Source organism: Cyprinus carpio, chromosome A1 (assembly GCF_018340385.1).
Source record: "Cyprinus carpio isolate SPL01 chromosome A1, ASM1834038v1, whole genome shotgun sequence".
Lineage (NCBI taxonomy): Eukaryota > Metazoa > Chordata > Actinopteri > Cypriniformes > Cyprinidae > Cyprinus > Cyprinus carpio.
In genome coordinates this window covers 3,848,840-3,862,421 of record NC_056572.1, presented here as the reverse complement: position 1 = coordinate 3,862,421, position 13,582 = coordinate 3,848,840, and the positions used below count along the sequence as shown (strand labels likewise).

At 36.6% G+C, this 13,582-nt stretch overlaps 2 protein-coding genes across 3 annotated transcripts; one reads left to right on the top strand and one right to left on the bottom strand.

Annotated features, from left to right (window-relative positions):
- The first annotated feature begins 686 nt into the window (after nucleotides 1-686).
- slc25a4 (solute carrier family 25 member 4) lies at nucleotides 687-3,076 on the top strand. The gene is made up of 4 exons (XM_019119622.2): nucleotides 687-877; nucleotides 1,685-2,171; nucleotides 2,261-2,401; nucleotides 2,501-3,076. The coding sequence occupies exons 1-4, from the start codon at nucleotides 767-769 to the stop codon at nucleotides 2,656-2,658; spliced, it is 897 nt and encodes a 298-aa protein (XP_018975167.1). The 5' UTR covers nucleotides 687-766; the 3' UTR covers nucleotides 2,659-3,076.
- A 1,037-nt stretch (nucleotides 3,077-4,113) lies between these two features.
- On the bottom strand, nucleotides 4,114-11,857 carry cfap97 (cilia and flagella associated protein 97). 2 transcript variants are annotated; one of them, XM_019119620.2, is made up of 5 exons: nucleotides 11,615-11,857; nucleotides 8,990-9,947; nucleotides 8,622-8,911; nucleotides 5,130-5,277; nucleotides 4,114-4,734 (listed from the first exon to the last, which is right to left on the bottom strand). In XM_019119620.2, exons 2-5 carry the CDS (start codon nucleotides 9,903-9,905, stop codon nucleotides 4,643-4,645), a joined length of 1,446 nt encoding a protein of 481 aa, XP_018975165.1. In that variant the 5' UTR covers nucleotides 9,906-9,947; nucleotides 11,615-11,857; the 3' UTR covers nucleotides 4,114-4,642. The 2 variants fall into 2 exon arrangements, with proteins under 2 accessions (XP_018975165.1, XP_018975164.2); XM_019119619.2 differs by lacking the exon at nucleotides 11,615-11,857 and adding an exon at nucleotides 10,370-11,066.
- Between the last annotated feature and the right edge of the window lie 1,725 nt (nucleotides 11,858-13,582).

Here is a 13,582-nt window from a genome sequence, read left to right as displayed (position 1 = left end):
AAATTAGCATTTGGAGGGGCTGTGGCACACACACTATGTATATATATATATATATATATAGAGAGAGAGAGAGAGAGAGAGAGAGAGAGAGAGAGAGAGAGAGAGAGAGAGAGAGAGAGAGAGAGAGAGAAGAGTTGGAATCTGACAAGAACTACGCTACTTTTGCACTGAAACATCAGAATGAAAATTAAAATGTAAAAATATACATTTATCATCAAAATAAATCTAAACATTAACAATTCAAGCCGAATTCAAAATAGACATAAATAAACTCAGTATGAATGAATTTATAACACATGATTCAGTAAGCAAAATAGTTGTTACTTTTTTTTTTCATATGCAGTAATATTCCTGTAAAACAATCAATACAATGTTGACAAGATTCTGTGATAATATTACGGCTACTTACAACTGCATTATAATTTTTATTATATAGAACCCTTTCCCAGGGGCTACGAATCGGATAGTTTTATGATAATACATTTGTGGGCTATGTAAGGAATACAATTTCTCCTTTAAACGTCCCCCAAATCCATGACCCAGGACATTAATGAACTTTTGTAAGACTTATGGCCTATGACCCGGGATATTTTTTCAGCTTTGAGTTTCTGTTCGTTCGCTTGTGGATGCATCATCTGCGCCTCTCGCGATAATGAGTCCAGATATATTAGGAGCAAACACGAGCACTCGCCCATTTGAAGGGGCGTCGCTGGGGTTCTTATAGGGTCCTTTGGTGGTGAGACTGTCATTCAGAAGAAAGGACATCATGTCTGACGCGGTGATTAGCTTCTTGAAAGATTTCTTGGCCGGTGGTGTGGCCGCTGCCATCTCCAAGACAGCTGTGGCCCCCATTGAAAGAGTCAAACTTTTATTGCAGGTACGTTTAAAATCAGGAAATAAATAATACAAATTTACAATTATATCAAATAATCTCGTAAATAGCTTGAAAAGGTTGCATTTAATTCACAGTTGCATAAATTAAAAGGAGGGTGGCATGATATTGCATAAGTTAGTTAATATTTTTATTTTTTTTACAAAATGAATCAGTTACTTAGAGTAAACAAGAAAAAAGGTTTTATTAATAATGCACAGAAAATTGATGGAGCTGTCCATGGTGCTACTTCATTAAGCGTTACTGGAAAAAAGGGTAATTTCAGCACAGAGTAAGTTTAGGTAAGCTTTGATTGATGTTATTTGTCATTTAAGAAGTGCATTTCCTAAAAAAATTGTGGAATAATATATATATATAATTTGACCTTGAAGACTTCCGTCACTCTTTCCATCAGTTCCAGAGTTCATGAAGGCCAATCATGTGTGTTAAGATCGTGACTGTGAAGAGCAGCGATATTTGGTGCAAGTTTAAAGTTAAAAATAGTCTGGAGGCTGCAACCCTATACTGAAACCCTGCGCGCAAGTGGGGTGTGACGCCAAGTGCAGCGCGCACGTGGTTAGGCTGATCCCTGAGTGTAAAGAATTAAACTCTGAATTCTTCCATTTTTACTTAAAATCAAAGACAACTTTTGGATTTCCCGTACAAGTTGATCATGCAACACTGGCACTTGAGCATACATGATATTAAATCTCCATAGTCCATGACATATCCCAAAATTCACATCTGATGTGATCACAATGATATAAAGGACGCCATCTTCCACTTACCATTCCAAACTCTGCTGCCTCACAGGTCCAGCATGCCAGCAGACAGATCACAGTTGAGACACAGTACAAAGGCATCATCGACTGTGTAGTGAGAATTCCCAAAGAGCAGGGATTCCTGTCTTTCTGGAGAGGCAATCTCGCTAACGTCATCAGATACTTCCCCACACAAGCCCTCAACTTTGCCTTCAAAGACAAGTACAAGAAGATCTTCCTTGGAGGAGTGGATAAGAATACCCAGTTCTGGCGTTTCTTTGTAGGTAATCTGGCCTCTGGCGGTGCCGCCGGTGCCACCTCTCTGTGCTTCGTCTACCCTCTCGACTTTGCCAGAACAAGGCTTGCTGCTGATATCGGCAAAGGCGCAGCGGAGAGAGAGTTCACTGGTCTTGGGAACTGCCTTGCCAAGATCTTCAAGTCAGATGGTATTAGGGGTCTCTACCTTGGCTTCAATGTGTCTGTCCAGGGCATTATTATCTACAGAGCCGCTTACTTTGGTGTCTACGATACAGCTAAGGGTAAGCAACTAATTAGAAACATCTGATGTGGATAAAATAAATCCCTTGTCAAATACAACTCAATGACATTGCCCGAGTCTATCACTCAGGTATGCTCCCAGACCCCAAGAACACGCACATTGTCATCAGCTGGATGATCGCCCAGACTGTGACAGCTGTTGCTGGTATCATTTCATATCCCTTCGACACCGTCAGACGTCGTATGATGATGCAGTCCGGACGCAAAGGAGGTAGGCCAAAGGATCGTGCATTTTGGCACAAGCTTGTTTTATGGATGATAATAAAAGCTTTTTGATGATGTGTCAAACACATATTTTTCTTCCCAAAAGCTGACATTATGTACAAAGGCACAATCGACTGTTGGAGAAAGATCACCAAGGATGAAGGTCCCAAAGCTTTCTTCAAGGGTGCGTGGTCCAATGTGCTCAGAGGCATGGGTGGCGCTTTTGTGCTGGTTCTGTACGACGAGATCAAGAAGTACACATAAACATTCTCCATCCATCGTGTCCATCCCACCAAAGGAAACCCTGAGCGCTGTGTATGTCTTAATTGCATAGAGTGTTAACAACCAGGGAGATCAGGGGAAGTGTACTTAGCCAAGCTGGCCCAGGGTTGGACTGAGATAATGGGATCGCCGGTGGCCACTGCACCCTCCACCCCTACACTTGTAAATATATTTAAATCTACCTACTGCCCCTCAGTTTTAGCTGACCTTCTGTCTGGTCCAGTTGTTTTTTTCTTCTTCTCATTTATTTATTTTAATCCATCCCTCATAACTCTCTGAGAGTCTACATGTTCTACGGTGGCTCCTCTCTTCTGTAGCTAGCTGAACATTTATTTCCGGACTGAAACAAGTGGCTGTACACTGGAAAGCTGACTGTTTTTGTTTAGTATTCCACCTTATGTGTCCTTTTAATAAGAATAAAGCTGAAAATACAACTTCTGCTTGGTACTTTCCTGTGACAATATAATACTTCTCACTCCAGATTTTATAACTTTAATGATCAGAATAAAAAAGTTTTGTGTCAGCTCAGTAATGGTAATGGATTCATATTGGCCTCATAGTTTAAATTAATTCACAAACAAGTACATTTTAATGAATAGACAAAAGTACATTTTAATGAATAGAATACAGAATAATTGTGGAAACTACATTGTTCCCATATTCAATAAAGAATATAGTACCATTTAAAGGTTACAAAAATCATGGTTTCCACAAAAATATTAGGCAGATATCAATTAGAACAAATGAGCATTTTACAAAGATTTCTGAAGGGCCATGTGACACTGAAGGAGTAATGATGCTTAAAATCAGCTCAGCCATCACAGTGATAAATTACATTTTAAAATATATTCAAATAGAAAACAGTTATTTTAAATTGTAATATTTCACAATTTTACTATTTACTCTCGCTTTCTTGCAAAAATATTACTAAATCTTACCCACCCCAAAACGTAGAGTGTAAATATCACATCAAAATATTATAATACAATAAATTATAAAATAATATTTTTTAACATTAATATATGATAAATTATAATACCTTAAAAAAAAATCACTTCATGTACCACATGTTCATGTTCCACATTAAATGATCTGTAATTAAATTAGTTATTTAATGTTTGTTAACTGCCTCAATTAAATTGTCACAATGCTATTATAATAGTAATTGCCCATTTAAAGTGTAAACATAGTAACAGTATTTACAATAATGGGAGTCAAACAACAAACTCTTCTACTTAAATGACTACTGTGCCAGTCTCTGCGCTTGCACAATAACCTTGTTAGCCTTCCTTGTGTCAGCAAGTGTCAGTCAGCCTTTCCAAAAGCAGTTCAGGAGTGACAGATGAATGACTAACATTGTTAAAAACACCATCTGAGCATGTGTGTCACTTCATATGAGCATGCCAGGTATTCACAGCTGAGTGTTACAGCTGAGTAAATAAACAAATCACTTTTAATTTCCGAATAAATGTAACAACACTGAATACCATAACTAATAAAGCATTTACTTCACATTAGATTTACAGACACGTCACGTAATTGATTACTCTGATAACAGCAACAGTGGCTTTAAAATTATACACAGCTTAAATATATATAAAGTCGTTTTGTTGTCTGTCACATATAGGCACTAGAAAATGGAATGTCACACTTTATGGTCCACCCGAACAGTGTTGACTGAATTCATTTAGTCACCTAGCACATCAAAAAAATGTTTAAGCCACACACTGACAAATAATTAATGTCAGCAAATGCTTAGCTGTGTAGATTTTCTGACAAATATTTAAATTTATATCACTTCACATCTGGACAAATTACCATGAGCTCAAGCAGCTTGAATTTTTGCAACATTCACCCAGAATATTTGGTGTTTTGACCTACAGTCATATTCTCTACTTACAGTCAGAGCAGAACATGTACGTGAAATTCTCAGGGGTAGAGAGAGAGAGAAGGAAAGACTTTAGGATCAGGACCATGCAGGATGTGGTATTGTTCTGCTAAGCTTAGCCGTTTCCGGTCTAGATTTGTGAGGACTACTGCCTGGTCTTGATGTCCTCCCTGTTTCATGGAAAGACAAGAGTTGTGTTAATTTGAGATTTAACAATATACAGAATAAAATGCAAGTAATGCAGTTAAAGGAATTATATAATTGAGATTGAGACAAAAGTTGAGTTCAGTATACAAAGTTCTTAAAGAAGGAGCTCAATATTTCTTCTCAGAGGAGAAAATATTAATGCAAACAGAATTCACTATATTATATATTTTATGCACTACAGAAGGTACAATATTTATATAATGCATAAAATATATTTTAATCGTCAATATCGCAAGTAATTAGTTTATTATTCCTGATTTCTGAAACATACAGCTGAATATGGAATAATGCAATAGGATGACATGCAGATAACTGAACATAAAGTGCTTAAATTTGTGTGTTGTGTGTAAGCATGTACCAGATGTTTTGCTGGACTTGAGTTTGACTGGAGGAAGAGCTGTAACAGGTGTTCCCAGGTATCGGCAATGCCGCTGGTAATCGGCTAGCTGTTCATCTCGGGTCATGCCAGGAGTGGGTTTCACAGATTCTAGACGCTTCAGGAATGCCTGCAAGCATACAGCACATATTTACACAAACAATGACCCCTCTGTTAATATTTTACAAGCAACAAATCAAATTAGCTTAATTACAATGATAATTTTTAACATGCTTAGCATGCTGACAGAGAATTCCTTTCATTATTTAGCTTGGCCAAAAACAACTTAATATGGATCAAAATAATTGTTGAAAAAATAACTAAAGGCATCAAACAATGACTAACATCATGAATAGGTTCATTAGACTGTGTATTATATAAATAATTAAAAAAAAAATCTGGGACAAAAGAAGAAGAAAAAATAACAATCAGATAAATTGTACGTATTTGTATTCATTTAAATATTATTATTTCCACTAAGAATTCTACACCACATATTTAACCAACCAAATCAAATGAAATTTATTAAGCATTATTAATGAATACTGCTATAATGAATAAAATATTGACAATTTACTATAATAATGTTTTTCCATTACAGAACTTGTGATAAAAAAATCACATTGGTCCACATTGGTCTTAAAAATACTTTAATAAAACATATTTGACATCTATTAACTCAAATTAACTTGCTTCAAAAAAGATAACCAAGAGACTAGTGTGAATACAACTATGTACTGTATTCTTAAAAGTCACAGTGAGCCATTGAGAATAAAAATAACCAGTACTGGAGGATCAGAATGTCACAAGCTGTCATGCCTCCGTATGTCTGTACAAACAGCACTTTGGAAACCTCTCAGTAAGCAAAACACATGAAAAGAGCTGGGAGTGGAAATAGAGTAAGAGTGAAGATAGAGGACAGCTCGCTCAGTGCTCTTAGAGAAAGAGAGTGACTGTCTGGTACTCTTGTTCTTGTGTTCCAGCATTAGTTGCCAGGGAGTGAAACGCTAACAAGACATAGAGGAACATGCATTCTGAGTCACAGCTCACACTCCTGCTTCTATTGATTAAGGAGTATTTCTTCAATTAAAACTGACAGAGAGGAAGGTCCGACTCTCTAAGGATCTGTAAGTTGACCGAAAAAGACAGAGCGAGAGAATTTACATGTGTAACAGTGAGCAAGTGAGAGTACAAACAATACACATTATTTTGCTTCTAATGGCCATGGGTTACTGAAAGGTTAGGAGAGAGATCCTGATTATTTAATCAGCCTGAAAAATATGGATATATTTAAAATGAACAAATAAGATTTGTGAGCTATAGTGGGTGGCAAGATCAGGGAACAACACAGATATTATAAAACTTCAGAAGAAAATCATACAGGTTTGGAAGAAATACTATATACAGGGCTCCAAACTGCGACTAAAACAGTCGCATTTGCGACCATAAATATTAATTTGCGAGTGACGTTTTTGCTGAGGTCGCCACTGGTGACTACCCGCCGAAAGCTTCTCAGGATTTAACCGCTAAAAAAGTTTTCGCAGGCGGATGATTCGCTTCATTCTAGCAGCGCCCCGTCTGTGATAAAACGAACTCGGGCCGAAGGTTTATACACACAACTACACCGAGTGTGGACCTGTCGCGTGTACAACAGCTTTCAGCAGAGATCGGCCCATAGAGAAAAAGCCGTCTGTCAGCCAGAAGTGTTTTGTAGAGTCGGCGCGGCTCTAGTCCATTATCTTCTCACCGATGCCGAGACTGAACCGACAGAGACGCATTTCAGCCAGAATCAGCCCGAGGGTTATTGCTATCTGGGTATATATTTACATCTTATAACTTAAAAATTTTAATGTAATGCCTTTTTTCCTAATTGTTTTAATCGCAATCGCAAAAAGCTCTGTGCTTTGTAACTTTTTAATAAAAAGTACCAGGCCAGCTTTAAAATTATTCCGAATTCATAACGAAATTCAAATACAGTTTTGGCGCTCCTTAATGGGGCAGGCGCGGTCGCTTTAGCGCCTCAGTTCAAAGGCAAGTGAACCCATTTAATCTTTCTCTTTACTAACATAGTACATAGTGAACATGAATTAACATCAAAAGGTAGGCTATTTTATAAGAGACCCTACAGTACAACTTACTGAAATGTCTCATGTAGGAGGAGCCCAAGCTACACTCAGTGGCCAAGTGATGCTTATGCTCCATGATAGGCTACTGGTACAGACTCTGTGTAATGAACAATTCTTTGTGACTGTAGATTTCGAGCTGGAAAAGACATTTAGTTCCAACTTTAAGTGAACTTTAGTTCCCAGGTCATCTACAAGATGGATTAAAATGCTGATAAAGTCAAGAAAAGATGAGACATAAACACATGACAGTATGACTGAAATGTTGAAATGTAAATAAATAAATAATAATAATCGTAAAATAAATAAAACACGTTTATTCTGTGGCACCTAAAAAAATTATTTGGCTCCTAAGTTTTTTTCTTATAGGAGCCAATGGCTCCTTACTCGATTTTTTTGTTTGGAGCCCTGATATACTTTCTCCGTCACTGAAGCTAGGGGGTAAATAGAGTATAATGTCAAGCCCAGCATGTGCGCAAAACTGCTTCCACCTGTCTCTTCTCGTCTCAGTCAGGTGGTAACTGTCTCTCTGCTTTCACTGGCTGTGGCTGAAACCCCCCCCCCAACCCCATTCACACATACACACTTTCACAGAATACTAAAATAAACATTCACAGAACACCATTACATCACTGAATAATATCACAAAGAACAAGGGAACAAAAATGATAAATACTGGGGTGTCTGAGAGAACACCGTAAATGACAAATCCAAACATACACTACTGTTTTTGACAGTCTTTTATGCTCACCAAGGTTGCATTTATTTGATAAAAAGAATACAGCAAAATTGTGAAATATTATTTCTATTATAATGTAAATTACTTTTAATAAAAATATTTCACATTTTCACAATATTCACAATATTTCCAGTCTAATTGGCTGATTTTGTGGTCAAGAAACATTTCTTATTCATGTCGAAAACAGTTGCGCTGCTTAATATTTTGGTGGAAATGTGATACATTTTCTAGAAAGTTTAAAAGTTAAATGTTTTTGTAAATGTCACTTTTGATCAATTGAGTGCATTCTTGCTGAGCAAACGTATTAATTTCTTAAAATAATACATTCTAAAAAAATCTTTTGAATGGTAGTGTACATGAATATGCTCAGCATGAACACATTCAAACACAATCTCTTGCCTGACTGAGGCTGACAAATAATCAAAGTTTCTCTCTTATAATAGGAGTTGCTCAGTGTAATTAAAATGAAAATCTAATTGAAGGTTAGATAGGACTTCACTGCATAACTAAAAAGATATGCAATAGTTCCCTCTAGTGGAGGGAGATAGAAGATTTATTTATTTATTTTTTTAATTTTTTGTTATATTAAATAAATAAAAGACTGACACTGACCAGGTTTTCCTTCTGAATTCGCTCTTGCTGTCGTTGTCTGTTGAGGGCGCTGTGGTAAAGCCGTATGGGTGGTGCACTACTCCTGCCACCGCTGGTTTTGGAGCAGGCGGAGCTGCCACTACGTGAACGTGCCGATGAACGGGACAGTTCACGTAATAGCCGCTGGTTCTCCCGGTCGATCTCCTGTACCTCTTCATTTGTGAAGGAATAGTTCTTACGTCTGCTGCCAACACTGCAAGGGCTGGAGACCACAAGTACTCTGTCTAACTGCTTCTCTACTTTTAAGAACACTGCAAAGGGAGAGAAAGAGATTCAGCTACAAAAGAAACAGCTACAAAAAAATATATTTCTCAATTCAATTCACCAACCTGGTCCATCCTCTCCTTCAGAACTTGTACTGCCCTGACTGTCCGAAACATCATTCGCAAACACCTTCTCAGTAACACTTGGCTGTTGTTGAGCATCTGCTGCAGGTTCAGAGGGTAGAACCACATCGAGGGACTGAGAAGGACTAACATTTGGTGTCGAGAGAGGGGTAACATCAGTGACCGTGTCTTCAGATTCTGCCGTTTCTGTTTGTCGCTCTTTCTGGTGAGCTGAACCCACCCGCTGATGTTTTACAGGTGATTTCTGAGATCGAAAAGAGCCTCTCTCTTCACTACTGTGGGAGGACTCAGGATCAGATGATGATGAACGGCTACGTCTAAGCTTGTGGAATTTTCCAGCAGATTTTTTAGGCGTTCCATGATGTTTTGTTGATTGTGTCACTGGTGATCTCACATCCTCCTCACTTTCATCTTCACTACGATGGTATCCATCATCATCATCACTGTTGAGATTATCATTGGTTTTCCTGAGTTTAAAATCATCATCAGGCTCTCTTTCCTCATCAGATGAGTATGAATGCACACTAGATCCTTCATCTGACTGACTGCTGTTTATAATCTCTGAGCTTTTGGCACTTGGGAGTGATGAAGAGCCTTTGAATAAGCCATCAACACTTCGCCGCTCTCTTTCATATTCTGTCTCTTCTCTTTGCGTTCTCCTGACCTGGTTTGAATCATCCTCCAGTCTGGCTTTATCTTCACTGTTCCTTTTACCTTGAGCTTCATTTCCTAACTGATTCATTGAAACATGGGTGTCTTTTCCTGTTCTCTCATCTTGTCTTTCTGAGACTTTGTGTTTATTGAGCTGCCCATCTTCAGAGCCAAGTCCATGAGCTTCACTGTCACTGTCAAAGAAGGAGTGGTCAACTTCTCCCTCGAGCTCTTTGAGGCTGTACATGTCTGCAGGGAGTCTTTCAAATGTGTCCTCATTCAGTGGAATCTGAACGGAAAAAGGAAAAGAAGCTGTAATAAAAAAACTTTTTGGAACAGCACTACACAGAGCCGTTGTTAACTGACAAGCTGCGCAAATCCACGCTGTTAATGAACATGGATTTGTGCAGCTTGTCTGTAGTAACAGCTGCTCTATGTGAAATCACGCACCTGATGGAATTTACCGACTTTACTGACGAGATGTGCATTAATTATCAGCCGATATTTATCGTGCACCCCTGCTATCAAAAGTTGAATAATGCTTTATGCAAGTGGAAAAATTCGTTTTCTGAAGCAGTGGTTCTCATCTAGGGGGCTGAGGCACACAATGTATGATAATTTAAAAGTATTTTTAAAAAGACTAAAAATATCACAATTTTTTTTTATCTTTACTATTTTTATCTTTAAGATTTTTTTTTTATCTTTACTGACCTCAGCAACAACCATTCCTAATGCCCAGGGGGAAAAAATATGGAATATAAACATTTATACTTATATTTATACTTATACTTATATTTATAATATATACATTTAATATACATTTAATAATATATACATTTTATACATTTTTCTAGCTATGCCAAATTCTATTTATTTATTTACTTAAAATTTGAGTAAAACGCATTTAAAAACACTATTATGCTTAATCCTTGTCTAGTAAACCACAAACAATAGAAAAACTCATGGGGCCTTTTAAAAGTATTCTCGACAGTTTGGAGTCAAAAAAGTTAAGAACAACTGTTGAAGAGACAATTAATTTTTTTTAAAATGATTGCTAAAATAATAATTAATGCAAAACCAACATTTTTTAAAGTAAATCATTACACAAAAATTATTACATAAGCATTATAAATGTATGAAATGGCTACAAATTGTAATATAATAATTGTGTAACAAGATTTTTACCATTTATCAGTGCACCCGATGTTTTTTATTTATTTCTATTCATGCAATAACTGAATACAGAACATAGATTGCAGACCACAAAATAAATGAATAAATAAAATTAAATTAAGATTAAAAAATAATCAAACCAAATAAAATAAAATAAAATAAAATAAAGGGGTCAAATACAAGGGTTCACGGTTTCACATACAGCCAAACATAACACAGTAAGTTATTCAGTCAGTCAGTAAATAAATAAATAAATAAAAAGTACACCAAACATTAAGGGACTGATAACCAATTATCAGTTCATCTTTGTTGTTTCCTGGCATTAAAAAAAAAAAAAACATCAATACAATGGAGATCCTTGCAAAGCTGGAAAAAGTGCAATGAACACTAAGAAAGCAGAGGTAAAAGCGTTGGTGTACTGTTTCATAGCCTGTTTCATAAAACACGATTACCAGTTTAATTCAGTTAGTCTGACTTATTGTCAGTTGATTTGGTTCGAAATAAGACTAACTGAAATAAGCCTGGCTTAAAACTTGTGTTATGAAATAGAGATGAAACAGAGGCCTCTGAACGTGATCATAATACACACATGGGACATGTCTCCATGACAAACACTTTAACAAGTTGCTTAGCAATCCTTCCACAGAAATCCACCTTTAGCGGACTATCAAGCTCTGCTACGTTGAACGTGCATGTTTAAATTTATCAGAGATTAGACAATAAATGTACATACGCAAAACTCATTCAGCTCACGTAACGTTAGTTAGCACTAGCACTGCCTACCTTTAGACATTCACACCGGAAACACGCGGGACCGCGACACTGTCAGACAACATCTCCAGCTGACGTACTTCATTTGATTTCGCCGTTTATCTCCAAATGCTGTTCAGAAAGATAAAGGTTGAAGATAAGAGCCAAAACAGGCTTTTTCAGCTGTCCAGCTTGCTGCACAGAGAAGTGTGTGGGCTCGTTAGCTACTGTAACCAGGTGACGTCATTTCCTCAAATAGTTTGGCGCCGCAACAAAATGAGAAGAGAGCGAGGATAAGCAGTCTGCTGTATTTATTTCTCTTCAGGTCTTTGGGTCCTTCTCTGCCTTGCCAGATATATTACAATGTTGCAAATAAGAGCATTTAAAAATGCCATTAAATGCAAGTCATGTTAAATCTACGAGAAGCTTCGAAATTACTTTCATCAACTAATATCCACTGTCTAAATATTGTTTTGAACTAAATTTCATATGCATGCATTCGTTTATTTGGTAATGACCATTGTTTGGGTTAACGCATTACATGTAACGTGAGTTACGTGATTAGATTACTTTTCAAGTGACTAATATTAACGTATTACATTAAAATATCTGATTTATGTTTTCAAATAAGTAACGCAAATGCGCATTTATTGACTGGCAGCTCTTCGGTTCCCATGTTGAGAGAAGTAAGGAGTAACTTAAGTTTCAGTGGCGTTCTGTGCGCTGTGTAAACATGATAATTACTAGAATAATTGTGAACATGCATTTACTAATTTCCCTTGCACAAAAACAGACTCTATTATTTCTCAAAATTAATTAAAATAGTGAAATGCTCAGAATATTATGCAAACCTGCAATAATGAAATGTTAAATAACTCAAGTATGCTGTTTTTAATCTTACTGTATTATGCTGACCTGCTGCTGATTGTAGATTATATTGATGGTTGCTTGTTATTCATTTATTTTTTACTGCAAGACAAAAAAAGAACAATACGAAACAGCACTGCATTGAGATACAATAAAGGATAAAAAATACTACGACAATCAATCGGTAGGAAATACATTGTCACAAGCCTTAATAAACTTCTTGTTATCAATGTGTTTAAGAGATTTAACAATTAGCAGTTGCTTTGTTTGAGCTGCGCCCTCTACTGTACAGACGTGAATTTACATTTCCTTTACTTTTGATGTGAACATATAACTTTTTTATTATTAAACAAACAAACAAGCTCATCATAGGTTAGAAAAAGTAACACAAAACTAATATAAAAAGTAATTAAGTAACGTAGTTACTTGTATTGTAACGCAGTATTGTAACGCATTACTTTTAAAAGTAACTTTCTCCAACACTGTATAATGTCAGTGACAAAGCAGCCATCTTTAACCATTTGTGCTGCATTGTTACAATCTGTTTCTAACTTATTTCTCAAGCTGATAAACAAGCATTGCTTTTGCCTGTTATATTATATCGCAGTACGTGACCACTGTGCATGTTTACTGATGCTGCTGCCAGCTCAGTCTTAAAGGCTGGCATTCTGCTAGATTGTGGGCGTGCAGCTCATAACATTCCCTCAAAGCCTCTTTCATGTTTGCTTGGCACAAGTGGAATGAGAGCCACCATCCTTACACCATGCAAAGACAGACTTGCAAGTTCACCATCCTCTGCTATTAAAATAAATGTATAAAATTGAAAAATATTTACACTGGTTCATGACCAAGTAAAGGACAATGCAGAACTGTGCCACAGTGGTTTACATTTATAAATAATTTATTTTACTGACCACAAAACCACTTGCTAGTTTTTCAATTTTGTTGAACTTCTGTGACGGAAAAGAGAGGCGTTAACACAGTCTGAGAAGGTGGGTGCAAGATATAAATGAATTTCACTAAGGTTGATCAATGTTTTTCGTTTCACTGTAATGTAAGAGGTTTTTCAGTTATGCATATGAATGAATTTCACTAAGGTTGATCAATGTTTTTCGTTTCAATAGTGTTTTAAGA